The sequence below is a fragment of the Equus asinus genome, chromosome 3 (genome assembly GCF_041296235.1).
Source record: "Equus asinus isolate D_3611 breed Donkey chromosome 3, EquAss-T2T_v2, whole genome shotgun sequence".
In the NCBI taxonomy this organism is placed as follows: domain Eukaryota; kingdom Metazoa; phylum Chordata; class Mammalia; order Perissodactyla; family Equidae; genus Equus; species Equus asinus.
This window is the reverse complement of record NC_091792.1, coordinates 111530851-111552842: the sequence shown is the minus strand read 5'-3', so window position 1 is coordinate 111552842 and position 21992 is coordinate 111530851. Positions and strand designations below refer to the sequence as shown.

Sequence of the window (21992 nt, the reverse complement as noted above, 5' to 3'; positions counted from 1 at the left end):
TTAGACGTTTTTTTAACCTAAGAGGTAGATATCTCATTTAATTCAACCAAATTAGAAATTATTGAAATGAGATTATGGGGAAAAATTTACAATATTTTATCAAGTTTGAAGTTTTTTAACCTAGTAAAAAAATTGGTTTGGGATCCGGCCCACGGCCAAGTGGTTAAGTTCGGGCACTCCGCTTTGGCAGCCCAGAGTTTTGCCGGTTCAGATCCTGGGCATGGACCTAGCACTGCTTGTCAAGCCATGCTGACGCAGGGTCCCATATAGCAGAACCAGAAGTATCTGCAACTAGAATATACAGCTATGTACTGAGGGGCTTTGGGGAGAAGAAGAAAAAAGTTGGTTTAGTAGGTTTTCTCTTAGTTCACAAAATAAACACTTATATTCTACTCCTTTCAGGGTGAATTTTTTTCTCTTAATTTTTAAAAACAGGCAAACCCAGGAAACCAAACGTTTCATCTATAATCACAAATATATTAAAGGAGAGAGAGAAAGAGAGGGAGTATAACTTTTGAATATTTTCTTGTAAAAAGACTACCTTATGCCTTCCCATTTTGCAGAGAGGAAATAATTTGATTCACATACTAAAAAAAATGAGACTTAAATTGCTCTTTATGAACCATAGTTTGAAGACATATGAGGAAATAACAGTTTCATGTAATGCTTGAAATTGTCCTGCGAGATGAAATTAATGTGAATTATTCAAACTAAGTTTGAGTTATTTGCTCCTTAGATATATGGTAACAGCACTTTAAAGAGATTTTCTCAAAACACATTTTTGTTAATTAAATATTCATAAGCAAGATCACATCACTAGGCCCGGCTACGTGTCGTTGTGAAAATCTGTAATATATTATTACTATTCCTTTTAAAATTGTAGTTTGTTGGTTACTTTAAACTTCAGCTTAGAACTTTTTTCCTAGTCTTCTGACTTTCGTCTTTTTCGTTTTTTGTTTTTTTTTTTTTGAGGAAGATTATCCCTGAGCTAACTGCTGTCAATCCTCCTCATTTTGCTGAGGAAGACTGGCCCTGAGCTAACATCCATGCCCATCTTCCTCTATTTTATATGTGGGACCCTTACCACAGCATGGCTTGCCAAGTGATGCAATGTCTGCACCTGGGATCTGAACCGGCTAACCCAGGGCTGCTGAATCACAAGGTGCGCACTTAACTGCTGCGCCACCAGGCTGGCCCCTGACCATCATCTTTGATATCAATATTACCTGAAGTTCCCTTATTTTCTCATCTCTCAGTACACAGACTTCCCACAAACTGCCACCATGCCCCATTTCAGAGAAGTAAGTCTAGAGGGACTCAGGATCTGTGCCTCCCTGCTTCTCCCTTTTCCCCTCCCCCACTATGACACGTTGACACAGACCTTGACAAATCCACTTTATGCATTTAAGTAAGACACCAGCCATTCATACTGGGAGTGGGTTTTTCTATAACCCCATTCTAGTTTAGGCCAAGTTTATTAAGCGTAACTCTTAATCCAGGAGAATTCTTAATTGAAGTTTCATTTAATGCAAATAATGACAACGATAATTAGGTCCAGAAGAAGAGGGATAGCCCATCAATTAATTTATTGATTTATTAAGCTGACCATTAGAAGGCTTTGTTTCCTTAAATGAGTTACTCTTGATCTTTAGTACAGTATAATCCCTAAATATCCGTGAATCACAAAGCAACAATGAAAAAAAAGCCTTATCATCTATGAAAAGAGCTTACTTTCAGACTATGAGTAGAAGTAATTTTTAAAAGTTGAATTAAATAAGAAAATGGTGGCACATCTATCTTAAGAACGAGAGATGACAAAAAGTGTTCTTCTGTGTTGAAACACAAGTTAACCAAACGGTATAGTGAAAAAGCTGCAATGATGAAGTCCTATGTTCACGAGGAATTTAAACATTGAAGATAGCTAACTTCATGTTTTCCTGACGTTGAAAAGAGGAAGAATTAAACAAATATAGTTTATCATCAGAGACTCAAACTCAAGAAGCACAATACATAGACTGTCCAGAAAATTCTATTGTACCATTAGCCACAGTTTTCCACAGAAAGAATTGTCAGTTATATTCTATATCAACTCAGGAAGCAATTACTGCTGGAAAAGGGTGTTGATTTATGCTAATTATGACAATATGAATTAGTGACCAATTTTCCATAGATGTGGGTTTAATAGTTTACATAGCATGTAAGAAAAGTAATTAGGCATTAAAATACCTTCAGTAAACCAAACTTTTTGAAGGACTAGTTCTTCTGTTCCCTACCATATGAACCCTTAGGTTTGGGTGTTTCTGTATTTGTTTTACAAGTGAATACACTATATTGCAAAGAGTTTGTTACCCCATAATGCTATACATGTTTATATATTCACGTATATACATAATATATTTACTGCTTTTAATGTAGGAGATTCTTTAACTTTTTCTTTTACATTTAAGACTACATAATTTTTACATTGTTGTATTCACTTTGAACTCAAACTTTTTATTTTCAGTGTCTCTAGGGAAAAAATGAATTATTGAGATTTGTAAAGTGAATATTTTGATTATCTGAGTTTAATATTTAAATTTCCTGAAATCTAATAAGAATTACGTGGATTTTTCATCCCCCACTTCTTCGTCTTCCTATGTTGGCAGAATGTCCCTTTTGCCATTTCCTTTAAAATCGTTGAAAATTAAATGCCTCTCGTCTAGTGTTCCAGAAAAGCATTCTGTTAGATCTTACCCTTGTGGTGTAGGCTGCCTCAGGATCATCTTCCAGCACTCTGGAAAGTCCAAAGTCAGACACTTTGCACACAAGGTTACTGTTGATTAAGATGTTTCTGGCAGCAAGGTCTCTGTGCACGTAGCCCATGTCGGAAAGGTACTTCATTCCCGCAGCGATGCCTCTCAGCATGCCAACAAGCTGAATCACAGTGAACTGCCCGTCGTTTTTCTGTAAAGACGATGTAGAAATATTAGTCCAGCAACACCAATCAGTGGGGGAAAACATAAAAGGATCTTCCTTCAATCCACAAATTAATACTATCACCAAATTCATGTGCAATTTCTATCTGAAGGAGAATGGACAAAGTTAGGAATGTATAGTTAACTTGGTAATGTTGATCAGTCCTCTGCTTTGTCAAAGCAGATAAAGCTTTTGAAAGCCCTTGTCAAAAATCTCATTTAGTTGTCTTTTTATGCATTGTAATTTCTTTATTCTCAGTCATCAGACGAGTGCGTTCATCATTCCAACCTAGTGCCTGCCTGGGTTAACACAGCACATTTTTGAGGTGCTTTAGAAAAAGCAAGCTGATAGGCGTATTGGAGTAAAGACGAAGTGGCCAGAGGAGATAAAGGGAGACTCTGAAGTAGCACATGGGATGGGGAGAACTGAGCAACGAGCAGGACAATGTTAGCATTTCTCGGACACGTGCTGTCTTTGTCACGGGCATTGAACTTACTGCAGACACACAGAACGAGGCTCAGCTGATGCTTATTTTGAAATAAAGGAATGATGTGAGCGTAAGAGGCAGGAGAACTTGAAGATATGGATAAGAAATTTGGCAAAGGAATCTGGTAGAGGTTGGAGATTGGAAGGGAAGTTTGCCTTGTCAGTGGACCACTGTCATATCCAATGCACAGGCCCCTTGTATGATCATCATTAGTGTCACTGTCCCCTCACTCTTCCTAATCAATAGCAATCGTTGCTATATTGAAGGTGAAAAAAGGCCAGCCTACAGGTTTAATCAAGACTGAAAATATGTTACATTGTCTAGCACAAGCTATTTGCTAATAAAATGATATGTCATCATTTAAAATTTGGAGACTTACATATAAAAAAAAGGTATTTTCCTGAAACCAGGAAGATCCCACACCACTGCTTATTGTCTGTTACCAACGGCTCCTCTGGTACAAGTGCTAGTGGCTGGCCCTCAGCTGGATTATAAGCCTATTTGATCCCTACATCAATATAAGTGATCTGCATGGACCTTTCAGACATTTTTTCCTTGCTCTGTTTGATGTTACATACTTTGAGAAAGTTAAGTACTTGTAAAAGCTTCTGTTTTTCCCCCTTTTTTCCTTCCTTTTCTTTTTCTTTTCTTCCTTTTTTCCTTCCTTCCCTCTTTCTTTTAGTTTTTTGGGCAAGTTAATATACACTTAAATAAAACTGTAAAGGCATATAATTTCAATTTTATAAGTTTTTTAAAAAGGACAATTTTCAAACCAAAGTTAATTTTTGGAGTATAATTATCCTGACTCCAGATATTTCTATCTATTTAAAACTTGAGCTTTAAAGTGGCTCAATTTCAACTTCAATGTCATGACCAATATACAAATAACACTTTGAATAGTTAAATTTGTCTCAAATCTTACCTTTAAAAATGTATCTAAGGAGCCATTTTCCATATACTCTGTCACTATCATCACTGGTTTACCTGAAAAGAAAATAGTGGTATGAACTGCTGCTTTTTGACTTTGCACTCTCATCTAGAAAAAGTTTCTCTGGAAGTTCTATTAGAGTCTGAATTATATACATTCATTAAAAAAACATCATCTTTAAGCAACAAGTAAATTCCTGACATGATGATATCTTAGTGTAACGGGTAGTGTCAGTGAGAAAAAAGTATCATCATAATAATGATAGATTGACATTTAACAGATAAAGAAATACACAATTGTCAATATCAAAATCAATTTATGTAAAAACTGAGTTTCAAGATGAATTATATTTTAATAGAAGTAATGATATAATGTGCCAAATAATATCTAGCAAAGCACTGCAAACATATTCATCTTTCTCACAACTCTAAATAAAAACTCCTATCCAGTCTAACTGCCTTGTTTATGGTCCTTTGAATATATGTTGTATTTTCCTAACTCTATTTCTGTGTTCTTGTAACACCTTTCCTTGTGGCTACCTCCCTTTGCCCTCTCTGCCACACGTTTACAATCTCTATTAATCCAAACCGTTTCATTCTTCAAAGTGTTGTTCTAATTTCTCTTGCTTTCTGGAAACTTCTCTTACAATCATCATTTTTAACGGAAGGGATCCTCCTCCTCTGATATAGTATCGTAGCCTAGAGCTTAGCTGGATAGATTCGGGAGCCACGTTGCTTGCCTTTGAATCCCATATCAATCACTTACTATCATGTGTTCTTGGGCAAATCAGTTATTATCTCTGTGCCTGAGTTTTCTCATCTGTAAAATTAGGAAATTAATGGCACCTGCCTCATGAGTTGTTGTTAGTGTCCACCAAGTCATATGGTTATTCAAGGCATTTGGCATAGTGCCTACCACTTAGAATTTGCTATTTATTACTGTTTTACAGATTTAATCAACTTCATATCTGTGGGTTAACGTCCTTGCTAGATGTAAGTTGGCTAAGAGAATAGATCATATTTTATCTCCCATAAAATGATAGTTCTTTATATATAATAGGTCTGTGATACAAGATGAAAAATATAAGAACAAAAATCCTTGTTATACGAGAAAATGCCTAAAACATGATTGTCAGTTTTATCATTCCACATTAACCTCACTATACTTAAATAAGCACCTTTATTCTTTAATAAAAGTATACTACATACAATTTAAATGTTAATTTAAACTATTTGAAGTAAAAGGAGACCTTATGATCACAAAATTACTATCTTATACATCCATTAACTAACTTTTTTATTATGAAGGGAAACAAGGCCTAGACAATCATGAAATGCATGATAATTAACTTAATAACATTCTCCAGAAGGGCATCTATATTTTACTTAAGAAGTGATTAATTCAAGTCATATAATAAGAATCTGCAAATTTATTCATACATTATCCAGAAGTGTAAACAGAGATATAGAAAGTTAGACAATTACATATGAAAAAGAAATAACTAGAAAGTAAAAGGATTTTTCAGTCCGAAATCACTTAAAACTCTGTTTCGAATAATAAGGTAGGACAGTCTAATTTCTCACTCAGATAATTATCTTCTGTTAAAATACTTTTGAAGCAATACTCTTAACAGAATGTGACATGCATATTATAAAAGCAGGCACATTTCTCTCCTCCTCTTTGAAGATTATAGAACTTATAAAAGAAGTTTGTCTAAAATAATCCATTTGGCATATGTTTGTAGATGCCTACATTGGGTGAAACATCACATGTGCAGGGAATATGCTTTGGAGATGCCATTTGATATGAACTTTGAAGACTGAAAGGGTCACTGATGTAATAAAAGGTAACAGATATTCCAGGAAGAAGAGGCAGCATATGCCAACGGATCTTGTCATGAAAGAGCCCATCAAGTTCAAATACAGCTAGAGCCCTGGATTTTTGCTTTGTAAATCAGGAAGTGACAGGAGATGAGATGGGGAATACTGATTTTAAAGCTGCCTGGAAATGGAATATTTGAGTGAAAAAAAAAAGAAAAAAAGAATGGTTCATATTGGATTTGTAAAAGGCTCTGACGGAACAACAGAAAAATTGATTATAAATGTTTTTCCTCCTTAGTGTAATTGTATTTGAAGTTCACGCATAGAGAAATGCTTCCAATTTAACTTAATTTTAATGATCCTGCCACACTCATTTTAATGGATCTCAGATAAATTCTAAAATAGGTAAAATTCTGCTTTGGGTTCCAATCTCACATTTCAGAGTCCGTTTTAGCCTTTTATATTGTCGAAGCCCTTTTTATTTCAAAAGTCCAGAACTGATATACTTCCCCAAGGATGATAGCCAAAATATTTGATCATTGCTTTGGCACAGGTACCTACATGTCACAAGTTACACCAGCCATAATGCTAGTATATCTTGGACTGTCCTGCTGTACCAGACATCACCACTTCGTTTACCTAATTTCAGGAATCCAGAAGTACCCAGGGGTGAAGCTAACCAGGCATATAAAGGAGATACATGGATAACTCTGGCATCAGCTTTTTACCAAACAGTATAGAAGTATTTCAACAAATTTATAGCTAATAAGACCAAAAAGAGTATGTGCTTGTGGAACATCAGCCCCCATCAAACTAGAAGGAAGCCTACAATTTCTGGAATCAGCCTACGATTCCAAGAATCCTTCCTGTCTGTGTAGCTCTTTTCCTCTGACTTTAGCTCTCACCTATAGAAATCCACTGAGGGAGTTGTCATAGTATATTGGAATTGGAAGAGCTGAACTCCAGCAGATATCCAGGGAATACACCTTTCGTTTTCCCTCATTGGCACCTTTCAGCTCATACCACGTGAGCAGATGCCTTGTCCATCAAAGGGAAAAACTAATCTAAGTCTATCATTACCTACTCTGCCCTCAGTGCTTCATGATCACAGCATCTTACCTCTATTATTACTTACAGAACTTTCAGTTTCCTTCTCTCTTTTTCAAGAATTTCTTCTTCCTGTCTATCCTCTAATTTTTTGGACTCTCTTCTCACAGTTACCGGTCAGAGGTAAATACTTACTACTGGTTACTCAAGGCCTACTGAGCAGAAATTAGATAGAATCCCCATGTAAAAATATCTCTTTGTTGGGTAAATTTGTTCCTTAAATTCAACTCAAATTCACTAAACTTAGAAGAAAGAATTTATGCTCTAAAGGGAATGAACTGCCCAAAAACTTATTGACATTGAATAATATACATTTGGAAAGAAAAAAATGATTATTTTTTAGGGACATGGGCACCTGGTATTCATCCTGTAAGATCTTTTTAGCTTTCATCACCTAGTTTTAAAAGTCCAGATTAATTATTTATGACAGTGTTGGTTGTAATGTCAATAACAAAAATGTTATTTGAGAAATATGAGAGGTGTCTAAAACACCTCTCATATTTCAGAAAATGGGTGAAAAGCAATTAAAATGAATGTTTGCAAACAAGTATGATCTTCTTTTGTTGACACGAATAAGACACTTCAGGACCCATTTGATTATTTTTCATGCTTGACTCATTTTAATGCTAATTATATTTAGTTTGGCTTATGTTTTGTCTCAGTTCCTGCTAGCCTGCAAGAATGACATAGCAATAATTAACGTGGCTTACTCTAACCCTGGTAAATTCAATAAAACTGTATAAATCTTTTTCCATTATCCAGCTTGAAGTACACACAAAGAGTAGATCTGCCAATAATTTTGAAAGCATATTATCAAAAATCTATATAAAAAGAGCTCATAAAGCATGTCAAAACACGATTTTAATCACAGACTAGAGTTTTTATATTACTTTATATTATTTATGAGCTCCCAGCCCAGGCCGAGTCTAAGTAGCAATAGAAACATTGTTTGTGGGATTCACCAACCTCATAGTTCATCATTTGGTATGGATAATCACCAAAGAATTACAATTTATTGATTCATTGAGTGCCTACTCTTTACAAGGCACAATGTTATTTTTAACTGTTATTGAAATTCTATAACAGTGATATTACAAAAGACATTTTTCAGAGAAAGAATGTGAGGCTTAAAAAGATTCAGCATATTACTGGAGTTGACTAATGCACTTCATATAAGAAGCAAAGTTGGGAATCAAATTTATGTCCATCTGACTGTAAAAGCGTTTTGCTTTCCTCCATCATATGATGCCTATAATTTCAAAATATCTTTTTTAAGTTTTCCTTTAAAATCTCACAAATGTTTACTTTTTTGTGTTAAGATGAGCTTGGTAATCATGACTATGTTATACCAAACTATTCAACCGTTGATGGCACATTGGGTGGGAATTCAGCTTCTCTCAACAAATAATATATTCTTACATATGACTATTACCTATATATGCTCCGAGTGTTCCAAAGTGTTCTATAGTGAAATGGTCTTGGATTCTACTTACATGAGGTATCTAAAGTACTCAAACCCATAGAAACAGAAAGTAGAAAGATGATTGCCAGTGGCTGGGAAGAGGGAGAAAGGAGAAGTTGCCGTTCAATGGGTATAAAGTTTGAGTTATGCAAGATGAAAAAGCTGTAGAGCTCAGCTACATAACATTGTGCTTATAATTAACAATACTGTACTGTACACTCAAAAATTTAAGAGGATGGGGCAAACCTGGTGGCACAGCATTTAAGTTCATGTGCTCTGCTTTTGCACCCTGCGGTTTGCCAGTTCAGATCCCAGGCACAGACCTAGGCACTGCATGTCAAGCCATGCTGTGGCAGAGGTCCCACATATAAAATGGAGGAAGATGGGCACAGATGTTAGCTCAGGGCCAATCTTCCTCAGCAAAAAAAGGAGGATGGGTGGCAGATGTTAGCTCAGGGCTATCTTCCTCAAAAAAAGGAAAAAAAAATTAAGAGGACAAAATGTGTGGGGTCTTTTTACCACAATAAAACAAATTGAGTTTGTTTTCTCATGTGAGTTTTTGGTGCTAATGTCCATCACAAATCCAAGAGACAAGAGAATATGCCACAGCCAGTAACTCAATCTTTTTCCATAAGATATCTCAAAGTTGGATAAAACAAACTTGCGGGAATGTTGATCTTGCCCTTGCTTTTCAGAGCAAGGCCCCTGACAAGTGGTATAGCTAACACCTGCGAGCTTGTTAGAAATGCAAAAACTCAGCGCCCAATTTGATCTACTGAAACAGATTCTGCATTTTAGTAATATCCTCAGAGGCCCATTAAATTCTGAGAAACACTGAGGACACATCACAAGAGCTGCAGCTAAAGCTGCGCTTATTATTTTATTTGCATTGATACCACCTGCTTTTCAGAAACCATTAGCTCATCAAAAACACATGATACCACTTAGGGCTATAAGGGAGCATTTGATTTAGAAGCATCATAATTCACTGGAAAACAATTGTCACTGGGTATCTCTGGGAAACATTTTACGAGACTTGTAAATAATTAAAGTAAATTTGTGCTTATGCTTATATATCTATAGTTTTATTTCACTATGCCATTCTATTTGGGTTGTATTCCATTTAGTATACAAGTATAGCAAGTGTTTGAAATTACTTTTATTTTTACCCAGAGGGATACTTGGGATAACTCAAATGTCATGATTCAATTATTAATGGTTAATGGTCAACCAGAAAATAGGATCCTGCTCTTGTAGTAGAAATAGATAACGTTTATTAAGCAGGAGGAGAGGAGGACAAAATATGGGGCAATTAGAACTTAGAGGGGTACATAGATTTAATTCCATTATGGTCCTTACTTGTTGGTTAACACTTTAGGAAAAATCATTTATAAAATTATACAATTTAATTTTGGGAAAAACGATAAAATCGAAAGTCTTTGTACCTTACCTGAGACAGGAACATGAAAACACCAAATGTCTCCATAAGTAGAAGTTGCAAACTTTCCATAATATCCTCTTTTATTTCAGAATATTTACATTGACACAAACTTTTTCATTAGGTGCTCATTTCTCAAATTAAAAATGGAATTTTCTGACATTAGTGAAGGTGGATATTTACTTATGAGTCAGAAATTATAGACATCTCAAAGAAGGTGGGGAATCTAAAAATTAACAAATCTGACAGCTTTGTTTTCTTAATAATAAAAATAACTTTAAAACATAATGTTTAATTCACTAACAGTCAATCTGTGAGCCAGTAAATCTCTGTTTCTATAGATCTATATTTTTTTCAGATGAGTAGAATTTAGATTTTTATCAGGAAGAGCACTTGTAAATATCTAATAATTATTTTATGTGTATTTATTAAACCTCTATGTCTTAACAAAGAAAAACAACTATCAAATTAATAAACCGACTTTTATTTATACTTCAGTTTTAAAGCTATTTATTTTCATCATGGTTTATCACTGGATAATAGAATTTGTTTCTTTTTGTGAAACAGAAGATGTAAAATTGAAGCCTACTCATTCTTCAAACATTTTTATTATGTTTATTATGTTTAGTCCTTCTCAGGACTAAAGGTAAGTCCAACTTTATACACAGCATGTGATTGGATGCTTAGAGGGCTCTCAAACGCAACTTGTCCACAACTGAAATGTTGATTACCAACCACAGTCTTGCTCCTCCTAGACTTTTCCCCATAAATGGCAATTCCTTTCTTCGAGGTACTCAGGACAAATAATTTATAATTATCATTGACTCGTCTCCTATTCTCACACTCCAACTCTAATCCACAAGAAGCCTTACTGTGATTGCCTTCAAAATATCTACAGAATTCAACTACTATTCTCCATCTTATTAGATCACTACCCTGATCTAATCCAAAATGAGATGAGAATAATGTCATCACTGCTGCCTGCGTAAACACTTGCTCCTACTATCTACAGTCAACACAGCAGCCTGACTGATCTCATTAATGTAGAAATCAGATTCTATTGGCTCTAAAGGGTCCAAAGCTCAGGTTGAGAGATGGTCTTTGCAGGGACCAAAGAGTTCATGCACTCTTTATCCTCCTACTACATCTCCAAGTTAAGATCTTACCAGACTCCTCTCATTCATTCATTGAAGCAACACTGGCCTTCCTGCTGTTTCTTGAACATTCCATGCAAGTTCCATTCAAGCCTTTCTGGTCCTTTTTTCTGTAACATTCTGCCCCTAGATTTTGGTAAGGCCTACACATTCACTTTATCCAAGCCTTATCAGAGAGGCCTTTCTCTAAATAAAATAGAAACCACCAACCCTCAATAGAAGCAATCCCTAATCTCCTCACCTAGCTTTATTTTCTCCATTTAATATATTATAATGAATTTTTTCATTTAGTTTTTCTCCTTCACCCAAAGGTAAGCTCCATAAAGGTAGGAACTCGGTCTGTTAATCTCTTCTGTATCCCATTGATTAACAGAGGTAGGCATGTGTTAATTGATCAATTAATACCTTTTGAAGAAATAAATTTTTCTGGTCAAGTGTATAGCGAATGATGAAATATGAGGTTGGTAATGTACACCATTCAAGAGCTTGGGTTTTGTTGTCAAACAGAACTGTTTTAAAATCTGGCATTATCCTATGCTAGTTTTACAACATTGCATGAGGTATTTAAGCTCTTAAAAGTTAATTTTTCCCATCTGAAAATATGAACAAATGCTAGTGTCTACAGGATAGCATTATTGTCCAGATTAAAGGAGATAATATATAAAGAGCATTAAGCTTAGTAAATTTGTAAAGTTATGTTAATGACTAGTAGCAGCAATAACTGTTATATGCAAGACCTTTTGAAAAGATTCTCATGCAATTTCCTCCATATGAATTTTAACTTTTTTCTAAAACACCCATGGTTTCATAAAATAAAGTTTTCAAATTAGAATATAAACTATCACTCTAACTAGTTTTAAATATTTACATAACTGCAGTGTAGTCATTTGCTCATTTAATATCATTCACATCTTTTTTTTTTTAAATAACCTAATGTATCTGGTTCTGTGATAGACACTAGGGGGGTTATAAACAGATCAGTTTCAAGAAGCTCATTGTGTAGCAAGGACAATAAAACATGTGGAGAGATAACTATGATATAACGTATAGCATGACAAAATGCAGAGAAATGCAATGAGAGCTTATAAGATTGTCTCTAGCTGAGAATTCATTCATTCAACAAATATATGCAATGCCACACATGCGGAGCACTGATGTAGGGACAGATAGGTGAACAAAACGAAACAAAAACTTCTGCTCTTTGCAGCTTGTATTCTAATATAGAACTGGGAAGCTTCCCTTTACTCAGACAGTAGACATTATTGTGGGCCTACTCTAAGCCAGGCAGACACGGAGGACAGAAGGAAAAATGAAGATAAATGACAGTGATCTCACGGAAAAGGTCACATTTAAGTTCAACGCGAAGGTCAAGTAGAGCTGAGGAAAGTCAAGAGGACATTTTAGGGATGAATGAAGTATCTCAATGGGGTAGAATCAGAACTAGGTAGTTTTCGAGAAAGGGAATAGTGAAATATGGAGACATGGCCAAGTTACATCAGGTTAAGTATCGAAAGATATGTATTTTGCTTGATTTGTTTGTGTATTTGGTGATAAAGCATGAGCAGAAAGCAGTGATTTAGTAAAATCTACCTTAGGACAATAGGTATGGAATGGACTAATGTGGGAAAGTACCAAAATAGGAAAACTAGTTTGAAGATTGTTGAAATAGACCCAGATAATATATAACAAGGGCCTGTAAAATGAAAGTGACTTTATGAGAGAGACTAAAATGCTATACTTGAAAGATAAATACAAATTTATGTAACAGGTTAGAATTGTCTGACAATTTAAATAATCAATTGTTATTGAATGTGCTATCTCCTCAGACGTAGAAAAAGAAATAGGGAGAAATTCAGCTAATGTTCCTCTTTTTTTTAATTTATTAATTTTACAGAAGAACTAAGTTTATTTGTACACAATCCTACATTAAGAAATATAACTATGAATATTTCTAAGACTCAGTAGAAATATTCCTTTAGTCAATTTTGATTTACATGGATGGAAGAAGATAAATCTTAAAGAACTAAGGACACTGCAAGGGAAAAATTACAATTTTTTTCCCTTTTTATTTTATTCCTGAATCTCTTTAAATAGTAAAAGCTGGCACTGTGTATATTACATTAAAGCATCTTGCATTGCAAATGAGTCAATTAAGCCAGGACCTATGGGTTTTTTACATCATTTTTCACGAAGCCTCTCCAGAATATGTCTCCATTTATGATGTGTCTTGTTTAACAACAAGTCACAGAAGGAATTTGAATGAGGGACCATGTTTCTGGCACATTGGGCAGTGATACAGGAAAGATGAAGGTTCGTGATGGCACCACCCATAGGAGTGCTACTTCAGACTCCCTACCTCAGCTTCATCAGAAAAATCGCAAGATTTAGTTGCACTTATGTCTCATTATCTGTGTGCTGCAGGTTGAGAATAATTGCTGAATAAATTAGCATCAGATCAGAGAGCATGAAATTAAGGACACAAATAAAGTGAGTTGCAACATGGTAAATTAAAAACAAGTTGAAGACTTCCTAAGTTCATTCATGAAGAGCTACATTTATGAAGGAAAAATACAGTTTCAATTCACATGGAACAAAAAATAAGACCCAGAAATATTTTAAATATTTACAATTTGCCTGACTTATATATGTAACTTCATGGCAGCAATCCGAAATAGAATACTCCATTAGGAGATTAGAAATTTAAAATTTGTCTTCTCACCCACAGTACTGTTACTCTTAATAGACTAGCATTTACAGGATTTAGATACGATCATCTATTGATAATGACAATTGCTTCTAAAAACAAAGGTTTCAAGTGCCTATAAAATATATGAAAAATTTAGCTGTCTTAGTATGAGAAGTTTAGTTGCCTCAGTCAGGACCCATTCACATAAAAGAAGTTCTGTAATAAATCAGGGGTCTATAAAAGTGGGTGAATATGGGTTCTAATAATTTTGGGTGTTGTTTACTAGTATCTGATGGATTCACTTAAACAGATTAAAATAAATACTTATTCACTACTATAATTACCTGCAATTTTGTTGACACACACACAAATATATCTTAATTTAATCTGCATAACAATCTCATAAGGTATGTAAGACTTTCTGCCTCTTGTGTGCCATTGAGGCTCAAAATGTTTAAGTATGGTGACGATGGATTGGTTTAGGTTTAGGCATAACAGGTTTGCATAAATATTTAGGACATCTGTGTGTCTTCAAGGAGCAAATATTGTTTTTACATAGAAGCTAAAAAATATATATGCAAAAGAGACAAAATTAGAGGGAAGATTTGAGTGAGAGTTTTGGACACATGTAGGAAACTTACAGACAGTTGCAAAAATCCTTACCTAGGCACAGTGTTCAAAAGAAGGAGAAATTACTTCAGAGTGAAGTGATGAGGGACTGTTTTGTGGAGGTGATGGAAGTTGAATAGGGTTTTGAGGGAACTGAAAAGATTGTGAATATGAGGGTATAAGTTTCAGAGAAAGAGGCAACGTAGGCAAGGCAAGATATCAAGTACATTAAAATGGACTAAGAATGAAATTGATAGGGAGGAGCTCAGAGCACAGGAAGAAAGATAATTGGAAAAGCAATAACTATATATTTATTAAGTACCTACTCTGTGCCATGCCCATTCTAAACTTTACCTATATTAATTCATGTCATCTTTACAACATCACTATGAGGTATTCTTACTCCATGTCACTGATGAGGAAACTAAGGCTGAATGTTTAAATAACTTGTGCAAAGCCACATACTAGTTTATGGCAGAACCAAAATTAAAATCAGATTCATGTCTAGATCCATAGTTCATGTTCTTGACCATTATACAATACTGTCTTTCATTGTAGTAAGAGTGATCTGACACTGTTCTAAACATCACATGTTAAGTTATTACAGAGGGTAGATTGGCTGCCTATAGAGCTTAACATTTACCATGGGTAATAGGAAGTCATGGTCAGAGTTTATGTGAGGAAGTTAAATTTGGCAGCCATATTTAAGGATGAGAAGAAGACATGAAATTTATAAAATACTTGCATAATATTATTACTATGACTATCATTAAAAACTATATTTTATATTAGATAATACCATTCCTGCATAGGAAATAATTTTACTCAATCATTGTTATTATAATTCTTGTTCCTACAGTATCTAACACCACACACTATCACTGATGTCCGTTAAGGGTCCTTCCCCTCAGGTAGAATATAGTCATATTCAAATTCTGACTTCATTTTATTGTAGTGGTGACCATCTTCTTCATGTTATATTCGTATTTCAAATATTCCTGACCATTCATTGTAGTGTATAATTTTTGTAAAATGCTTTAATTTCTTTTATTCCTTTCAAAGAATGTAGTTTTCCTTGTCCTTCATTTGCATCTCTCTTGTCCCTGCCTCCCACCTTTCTTTAGGAAATTTTTTGTTCTGATAAGACCTCAGAATGTCCTTCTTGCTCCAGTCATACCCTTCTTGGGTATCCTTCAAGGGGTAAATAAGGTATGGGCATGTACCCAATTGGAGGAAGAAAACGCATCTAAGTTTTGAAGAAACCCATAAATCTGCAGGTTATTTTATTGCTATGCTACATTCCTCTATGAACATTCTTACTGGAGATGTGTATTTCTTTGAGAAGTGGAGAAAAACAGTCTCCCAGCAATACTGTCTGATTCAGAAGTTTAACCAATTCAACATGATACTTTGGCTGTGGTCTCTTTCTAGAACTCGTGAGGGGCTTCTACATTCTTATCTGTGATATATTGCGGTGAATCATGAGTTGGGAATTAATCTGTTATTTACCAGGTAAGTATTTTGATTTGTTTCTTTTGTCCTTCTTTATTGTGAAAAGTTGTGTTTTTCTTGTTGCTGTTGTTTTGTTTTTGATATTTACAAGCTAAATGGTACAAATAGATATCCAATCAACTGATAGTAGGTTGAGAACATTTACTGAATAGACACTGCTGGTATGCATATTTGGCCTATATATAACTCAAGACTTGATTACTAGTAACTGGAAGTTGAACAAATGCTTGAAAGAAAGTCTAGGAATTGTTTCTTGCCAAAGTTTTTAGATGGATTTTAGAAAGTGGTATGTAGAGTATGAGGGATAAAGGAAGGAATGAGAATACAGAGAAACAGCAAAGAAAGAATGGATTAAAAGAAAATAAAGGCCTCCATTATGTGTCACTTAAATACTTTCTGGGATGACTGAGAAGTGATTTGATATCCTTATATTGGGAAGTTCACCACATAACCACACTTATAAGACACAAATAAAAATGTAAAAGATGTAAAATCCTAGATATTTCTGAATAAAAGCTAGATTTGTTTTAACAAAATCATAAGTCTCAAGAAATTTTCCAGTCTTTGAATAAAAGCAATATATTTGCTATGAAGAACTGCTTAAAAGGTGGCAGGGCACCTGTGGTTATAGTTTTAAACCTTAAACTTCAGTGGCTCAATCAAAACTCTCAAGTTAACATTTCATTAGGATAAAAAGTGAAAGAGTCAAGAGAAAAAAATTTGATATTTTTACTCCTTCTTTTATCTGGATACACTTTCTCTGGCACAGAATTCATAGTAACTGAGTTAATACACATGTTTTGAAAAAATAAATGAAATTCAGGTCCATTAAAGACCAGCGTTGATGAGAATCTACTAAAATATAGAACAATTATTAATATTAGAGAGATTGTTAATAACATTATTATGGCTAGTTTTCCCTCTATTTGAAATTAATAATGGCCTAGTAGAAGAAATCCAGTTATTCATGATACACACACACATGCATAATTTGACATTGTACTTACTTTTGGTCACTACACCTTCTAAGTGAATGATGTTAGGATGATCAAACTGCCCCATGATACTTGCTTCACCCAGGAAATCTCTGCGTTGCTTTTCGGTATAGCCTACTTTCAGAGTTTTGATTGCCACAGGTAATTCTCTTTTTCCTGGAAGTTTCAAACGTCCACTACAAACTTCACCAAATTCACCTTGTGATAAAGATGGAAAAACACACAATCTCATTTGAAATCCTTACTCCAATAACACTCTAAAGCACTCTTTGAGTATTAAGGTTTAGACAAAATAGAGTTAAAAAGGGAGTTCAAACTTCTTTATCAACTTTCATAGAAATAAATGGCACATTGGGAAAAACCATCTACAAGTGATCATAAAACAATCTGTGGGTTTGTTAGCTTCATCCATCTCACCTAAAAAAACCTCACTAGACACATTAGAAAAAAATTAAAAGCAGCTGACTGAAATGACTTCCTTCTTCCTTCTCTTTCTACTCTAGCCAGTGCCATTAATGAGAAAAGGAGAAAAGGTTACAGCAGGACAAAAAGGAATTGATTTTAAGAAAGAAATGATTCATAAATAGAATAATTGGGTGCTTGAACTGTGTAAATACTTTTGGGTATTACAAATTATATATGCATAATATATGGGACATAATATATACGGACTATAACAAACAGTAGATGGTGAAACACTATGTTGAAATGTACATATATTTGCTGGTTTATTTTTTTATTTCATAAACTGACATTTGCTGGTCTAAGTATGAACTACACAGAAGGTAGCCTTAAAATACACTCAATTACATACCACTTTGAAAGCAAGTCAATTACGAAAGATTAAAAACATTCTGCTCTGGAATAGGACATTGATATATTACATTCTATAATCTCAGCACAAGTTAAAAGTCCAAGTTAAACACTGCCTTACCTGCTCCGATAACTCTTTCAATGGTGATGCATGAAGCTTCTATCTCCTTGGCAAATTCATGGACAGCTTGATTAGGATCCTCATAGGTATGGGGATCAATATAAGTTCTTACTCCTGGCAGTTTAACTGTAAAAATAAATGGGCATTAAAATAGAAGTGCTGTGATGGATGAGTGAAATTATAAACTCTAACACGCAACTACGGCTTAGATCCCTACTTCCTGTAATGGCCAAGCTGCAAGGACAGACCCTCTCGAGTTATAGGAGTCGTTTGTACAGCTTTCTCACTTTTATGATTTTAGAAATCTGGATTATTGGTATGTACAAGACATAGACATGTGACGACATATTTGAGTAAATACACCTTTCAACAATAGTGTTCACAGAGTCAGTCTCTGGAGCAAACTAAGACAATTTTGTTTACTAAACTGAACAGTTAAATGCTAGCGGTTTATTTGTTGTTTTGTTATTTCATGTTTCATTTGGAATATCATCACAGAGGATTAATTTTGGTCTTACAAAAAATAATTTAAAATAACTTCTCTGGTGCTTTGGTCCAGTAAGACTGACATGGAAGTCAGAAAGAAAAATAGAAGTTGTACTTCTCGCTCTACCTCTGTTACTCCATGTCGTTTTACAAGAGCCTATGTTCTATGAGGCTCAGTGTCACCACATTTAAAGGCTACCAATATCACCCTCACAGTGTTTTTTGATGGTAAATAACATTAAGTAAGATAGGATAATGAGAATGGACTCAATGCTTTGCAGAGTGAATTATGGCTTTAAGGATTTTCACTTTTCCATCATGGCAGGGACAAAAACAAAAGAAACTCTTTTTGTCATTTACTTGGCAAATCAACTCACAGTATACTATTTAGGAAAAAAGTGAGCATATCAAAATACCATTAATTAGAACTCATTTACGCTAATTTTTCAAGCTCATAATTAAACCTTGATTTTCTGCATTTCTTAAAAGTTTAGTATCTTTCAACTCATTTGAACCAAGGTTGCTGCTACAGCATCTGCTCAGGGAAATTCCTGCTGTAATGCTAGAGAAAGAAGAAAAAATACTGAAAAACTGTATTTATTTAATCTAGTGGTATTGTTTAATGATAGATTTCTGCTGACTGTATGATAGACTCGGCTATGAATTAAAATTGGCCTGGAAATTTGGTTTGAAATATAATAGCTTTTTATATTAAGCAAAAAGTTTCTATTCGAATGATTCTAATGAAAGTATGCTTTAAAGAATTGAATAAACCATCCAGCTGTTGCTTAGGGCCAGCCAGCAATGCCCCAAGCCCATATGCTTTACAGGAATGTAACAGATCACTCACATTTTTTAACAGAATATTTTTGGTCAGTTATTACAAATCTCCTAGCCTGAAAAGAAACCAAAAAACAATAACGTCTCCCCTACTTTGTTTTCTTTTGACTTTTTACAATTTGCTTACTGTGCCCATTATGAAAATGCATCTTTTCCTCTTCTGGATCTTGTTTGGCTTTGCTGTAACCACACCGCCTGGAACAGAGTAAGCTACAATCAGCCACGTCTCTGAGTGGTGAATCATATCAAGCCCAGAAGAATGAAATACAATTGAACTGATTGCAACCCTAACTGATTTTCACACTAGAGGTATGAAATAACACCAATACTCCTTTTGGATGAATTTTATTTCCTCAGCCAACATCCCTCACTCTTGCCCAGATTTCCCTGAGAAGTCTGAAGCCATCCAAACTTATTTTTAAACTTCTCTTCGCCATGTACTATATGTAGTATATACTATATTTTTTTAGTTTTTAATCATTCATAATGGACTGAAATCCCTAACTACCCCTTTTCTGATGCTTCTTGCTCCTCTCTTTATTTACGTGGACATTTCCCTAGGTCCTCTGCACGAACTTCTCCGGTTCTCTCTTGTCAATCCATACATTTATATCAATTTAACTAATACCTCTACCCCTCTGGGTTAATTATTCTAAGAGTTATCACACTGCCAATGGCCTTGGTCCCTTAAGATCAAAGCCTTATTCATATGTACTTCACAACAAATTAGTTGCTAAATCCCAAGCATTATATAACATAAAAGTCTTAAGATCCATATTTTCCTTTTCATTAGCTCTACCACCTCATCAATTAAGGCTTTGCTATTTTTCATTTGAAATCCTATAAGTGCCTCCGGACTGATGCCCGGTGCTCTATAAGTGCTTTCCTAAAACTCTACTAGACTTGGCTGTAGCCAAATATTGTAAATAAGATACTTTTCTACTGTGTTAGCTGTCTCCTGCAAAGTCTCCAATAAAATAAGAGAGTAAAGATTCTTAAACATAGACCAAATGCAGATTTTCTATATCATCTCCAACTGTTATCTTCAAGTGTACTAAAATTTATCCTCAAGGATCCAAGATATTTCTCCGTGCTTCCACACATTTGCATATACTGCTTCCTGAAGCTAGGATATTTTTCCTAACAATTTCCACTTAACAAAATACAATTCATTTTTTGCCTTCTTCATGTGTTTTTTTCCTGATATCCCAACTTAATGAAATCTTTCCTCCTCTGAACCCATCCTTCTGTACCCCTCTCCTGGGGTGACTCCCATTCTAAAATGCACATAGTCATTTGAGTATGTTTTTTGGCTCTCTTACTACTTGTCAGTTTCTTGAATGGCAGTAACTAGCATTCATCTATAAATTTCTGCAGTGATCTAGCTTCTGGCTCAGAGTCGACACCAAAAATATTTGTCACATTGATGAGTGAATAAATGAATGAGTGAACGATATTTTGATTGTATCTACACAATGACAAGTGTCTGGAGAGGGAATACACTGATGAATACTAAGTTGATGTAGTACATGATTAACCATATAACAGTAAAACAACTGACAAATAAAAATATTTAAATTATTTTTAGCGAAACTCTAAGGGAGTGAATTTACTATTCATATGCTTCGTAACAAAAATGAGTTTATTAAAAACACAATTTTCATTTATTTCTGCATAAAGAAAATACAGCCAAAATGGCAGATTGACAACATACTTTCATTACAAGGTTGGTTGAAAACTACTATGTGATGCAAACAAAATGTCCAATTGACGTGTACTAATGAGGACTGTCTTTGATTACATATTCTAGGATGCTTCTTAAATATGTGGATATTTTGATATAAAAGGAAGCCTGTTTTATTCTATATTGTTTTTTAGTGTGTATTATACATGTCTTATCAAAATAGATAACCCATCCTTATGCCATTTTTTGAAAAGATACAATTATTTTCATTTTATCATATTAAAAATTGGCAATTTAAGAGTAAAGTACAGATGATAAAATTTGAGTAAACTTGAAGCAATATACTTAATACATACAGTGTTTTGGGGTGAGGAAAAGTACACAGTGGGGATCTGGTGACTGTTCAACAGTTACTCATAACACTTAGATGCATTTGTCATTCAAGAGCCCTTAAAGACATCTTGAAAAAAACCTCACCACAATGAAGTAGAGAAAAAAACAAATACATAAAATCATTCTGAAATTACATTTGGTCTATTCAAGCTGACACTTAAAGTATTTTAATACATTGCTCATAATTTTTCTAGATATTACATTATTCTTTCAATCTTTAATGTATGTGCCTCTAGAGAGAAATTATTGATACTTTTTTAAACCAATGTTTTAAATACAATTGTGTGAAGTCATCCTGAAATTTATGGTTTTTAAATAATACCGACAAAAAAACCTTTGTTAAAGGAATTCTAAAGAGACCTAAAAAGTATACAAGTTCTTGTAGTTTACATTAGAAAACAAACACCCATTCAACTCTCCCTTCAATTCTCCCACCTTCAAAAACAAAACGAAGCTTCCAAACGTGTAGCCTCAAACAGTCTTTATCATTAACTAAGCCTCA

At 34.4% G+C, this 21992-nt stretch overlaps 1 protein-coding gene across 10 annotated transcripts in view; it reads right to left on the bottom strand.

The window, feature by feature from the left end:
- EPHA5 (EPH receptor A5) overlaps positions 1-21992 on the bottom strand; it is a 326925-nt gene that overhangs the window by 22999 nt on the left and 281934 nt on the right. For all 10 annotated transcript variants that reach the window (XM_044766079.2, XM_044766081.2, XM_044766080.2 and 7 more), the window contains 5 exons: positions 19541-19608; positions 18088-18213; positions 17166-17351; positions 4365-4426; positions 2734-2943 (listed from right to left, as the gene is read on the bottom strand). In XM_044766079.2, the coding sequence (XP_044622014.1) occupies positions 2734-2943; positions 4365-4426; positions 17166-17351; positions 18088-18213; positions 19541-19608 (652 nt within the window). The remainder of the gene's footprint in view (positions 1-2733; positions 2944-4364; positions 4427-17165; positions 17352-18087; positions 18214-19540; positions 19609-21992) is intronic.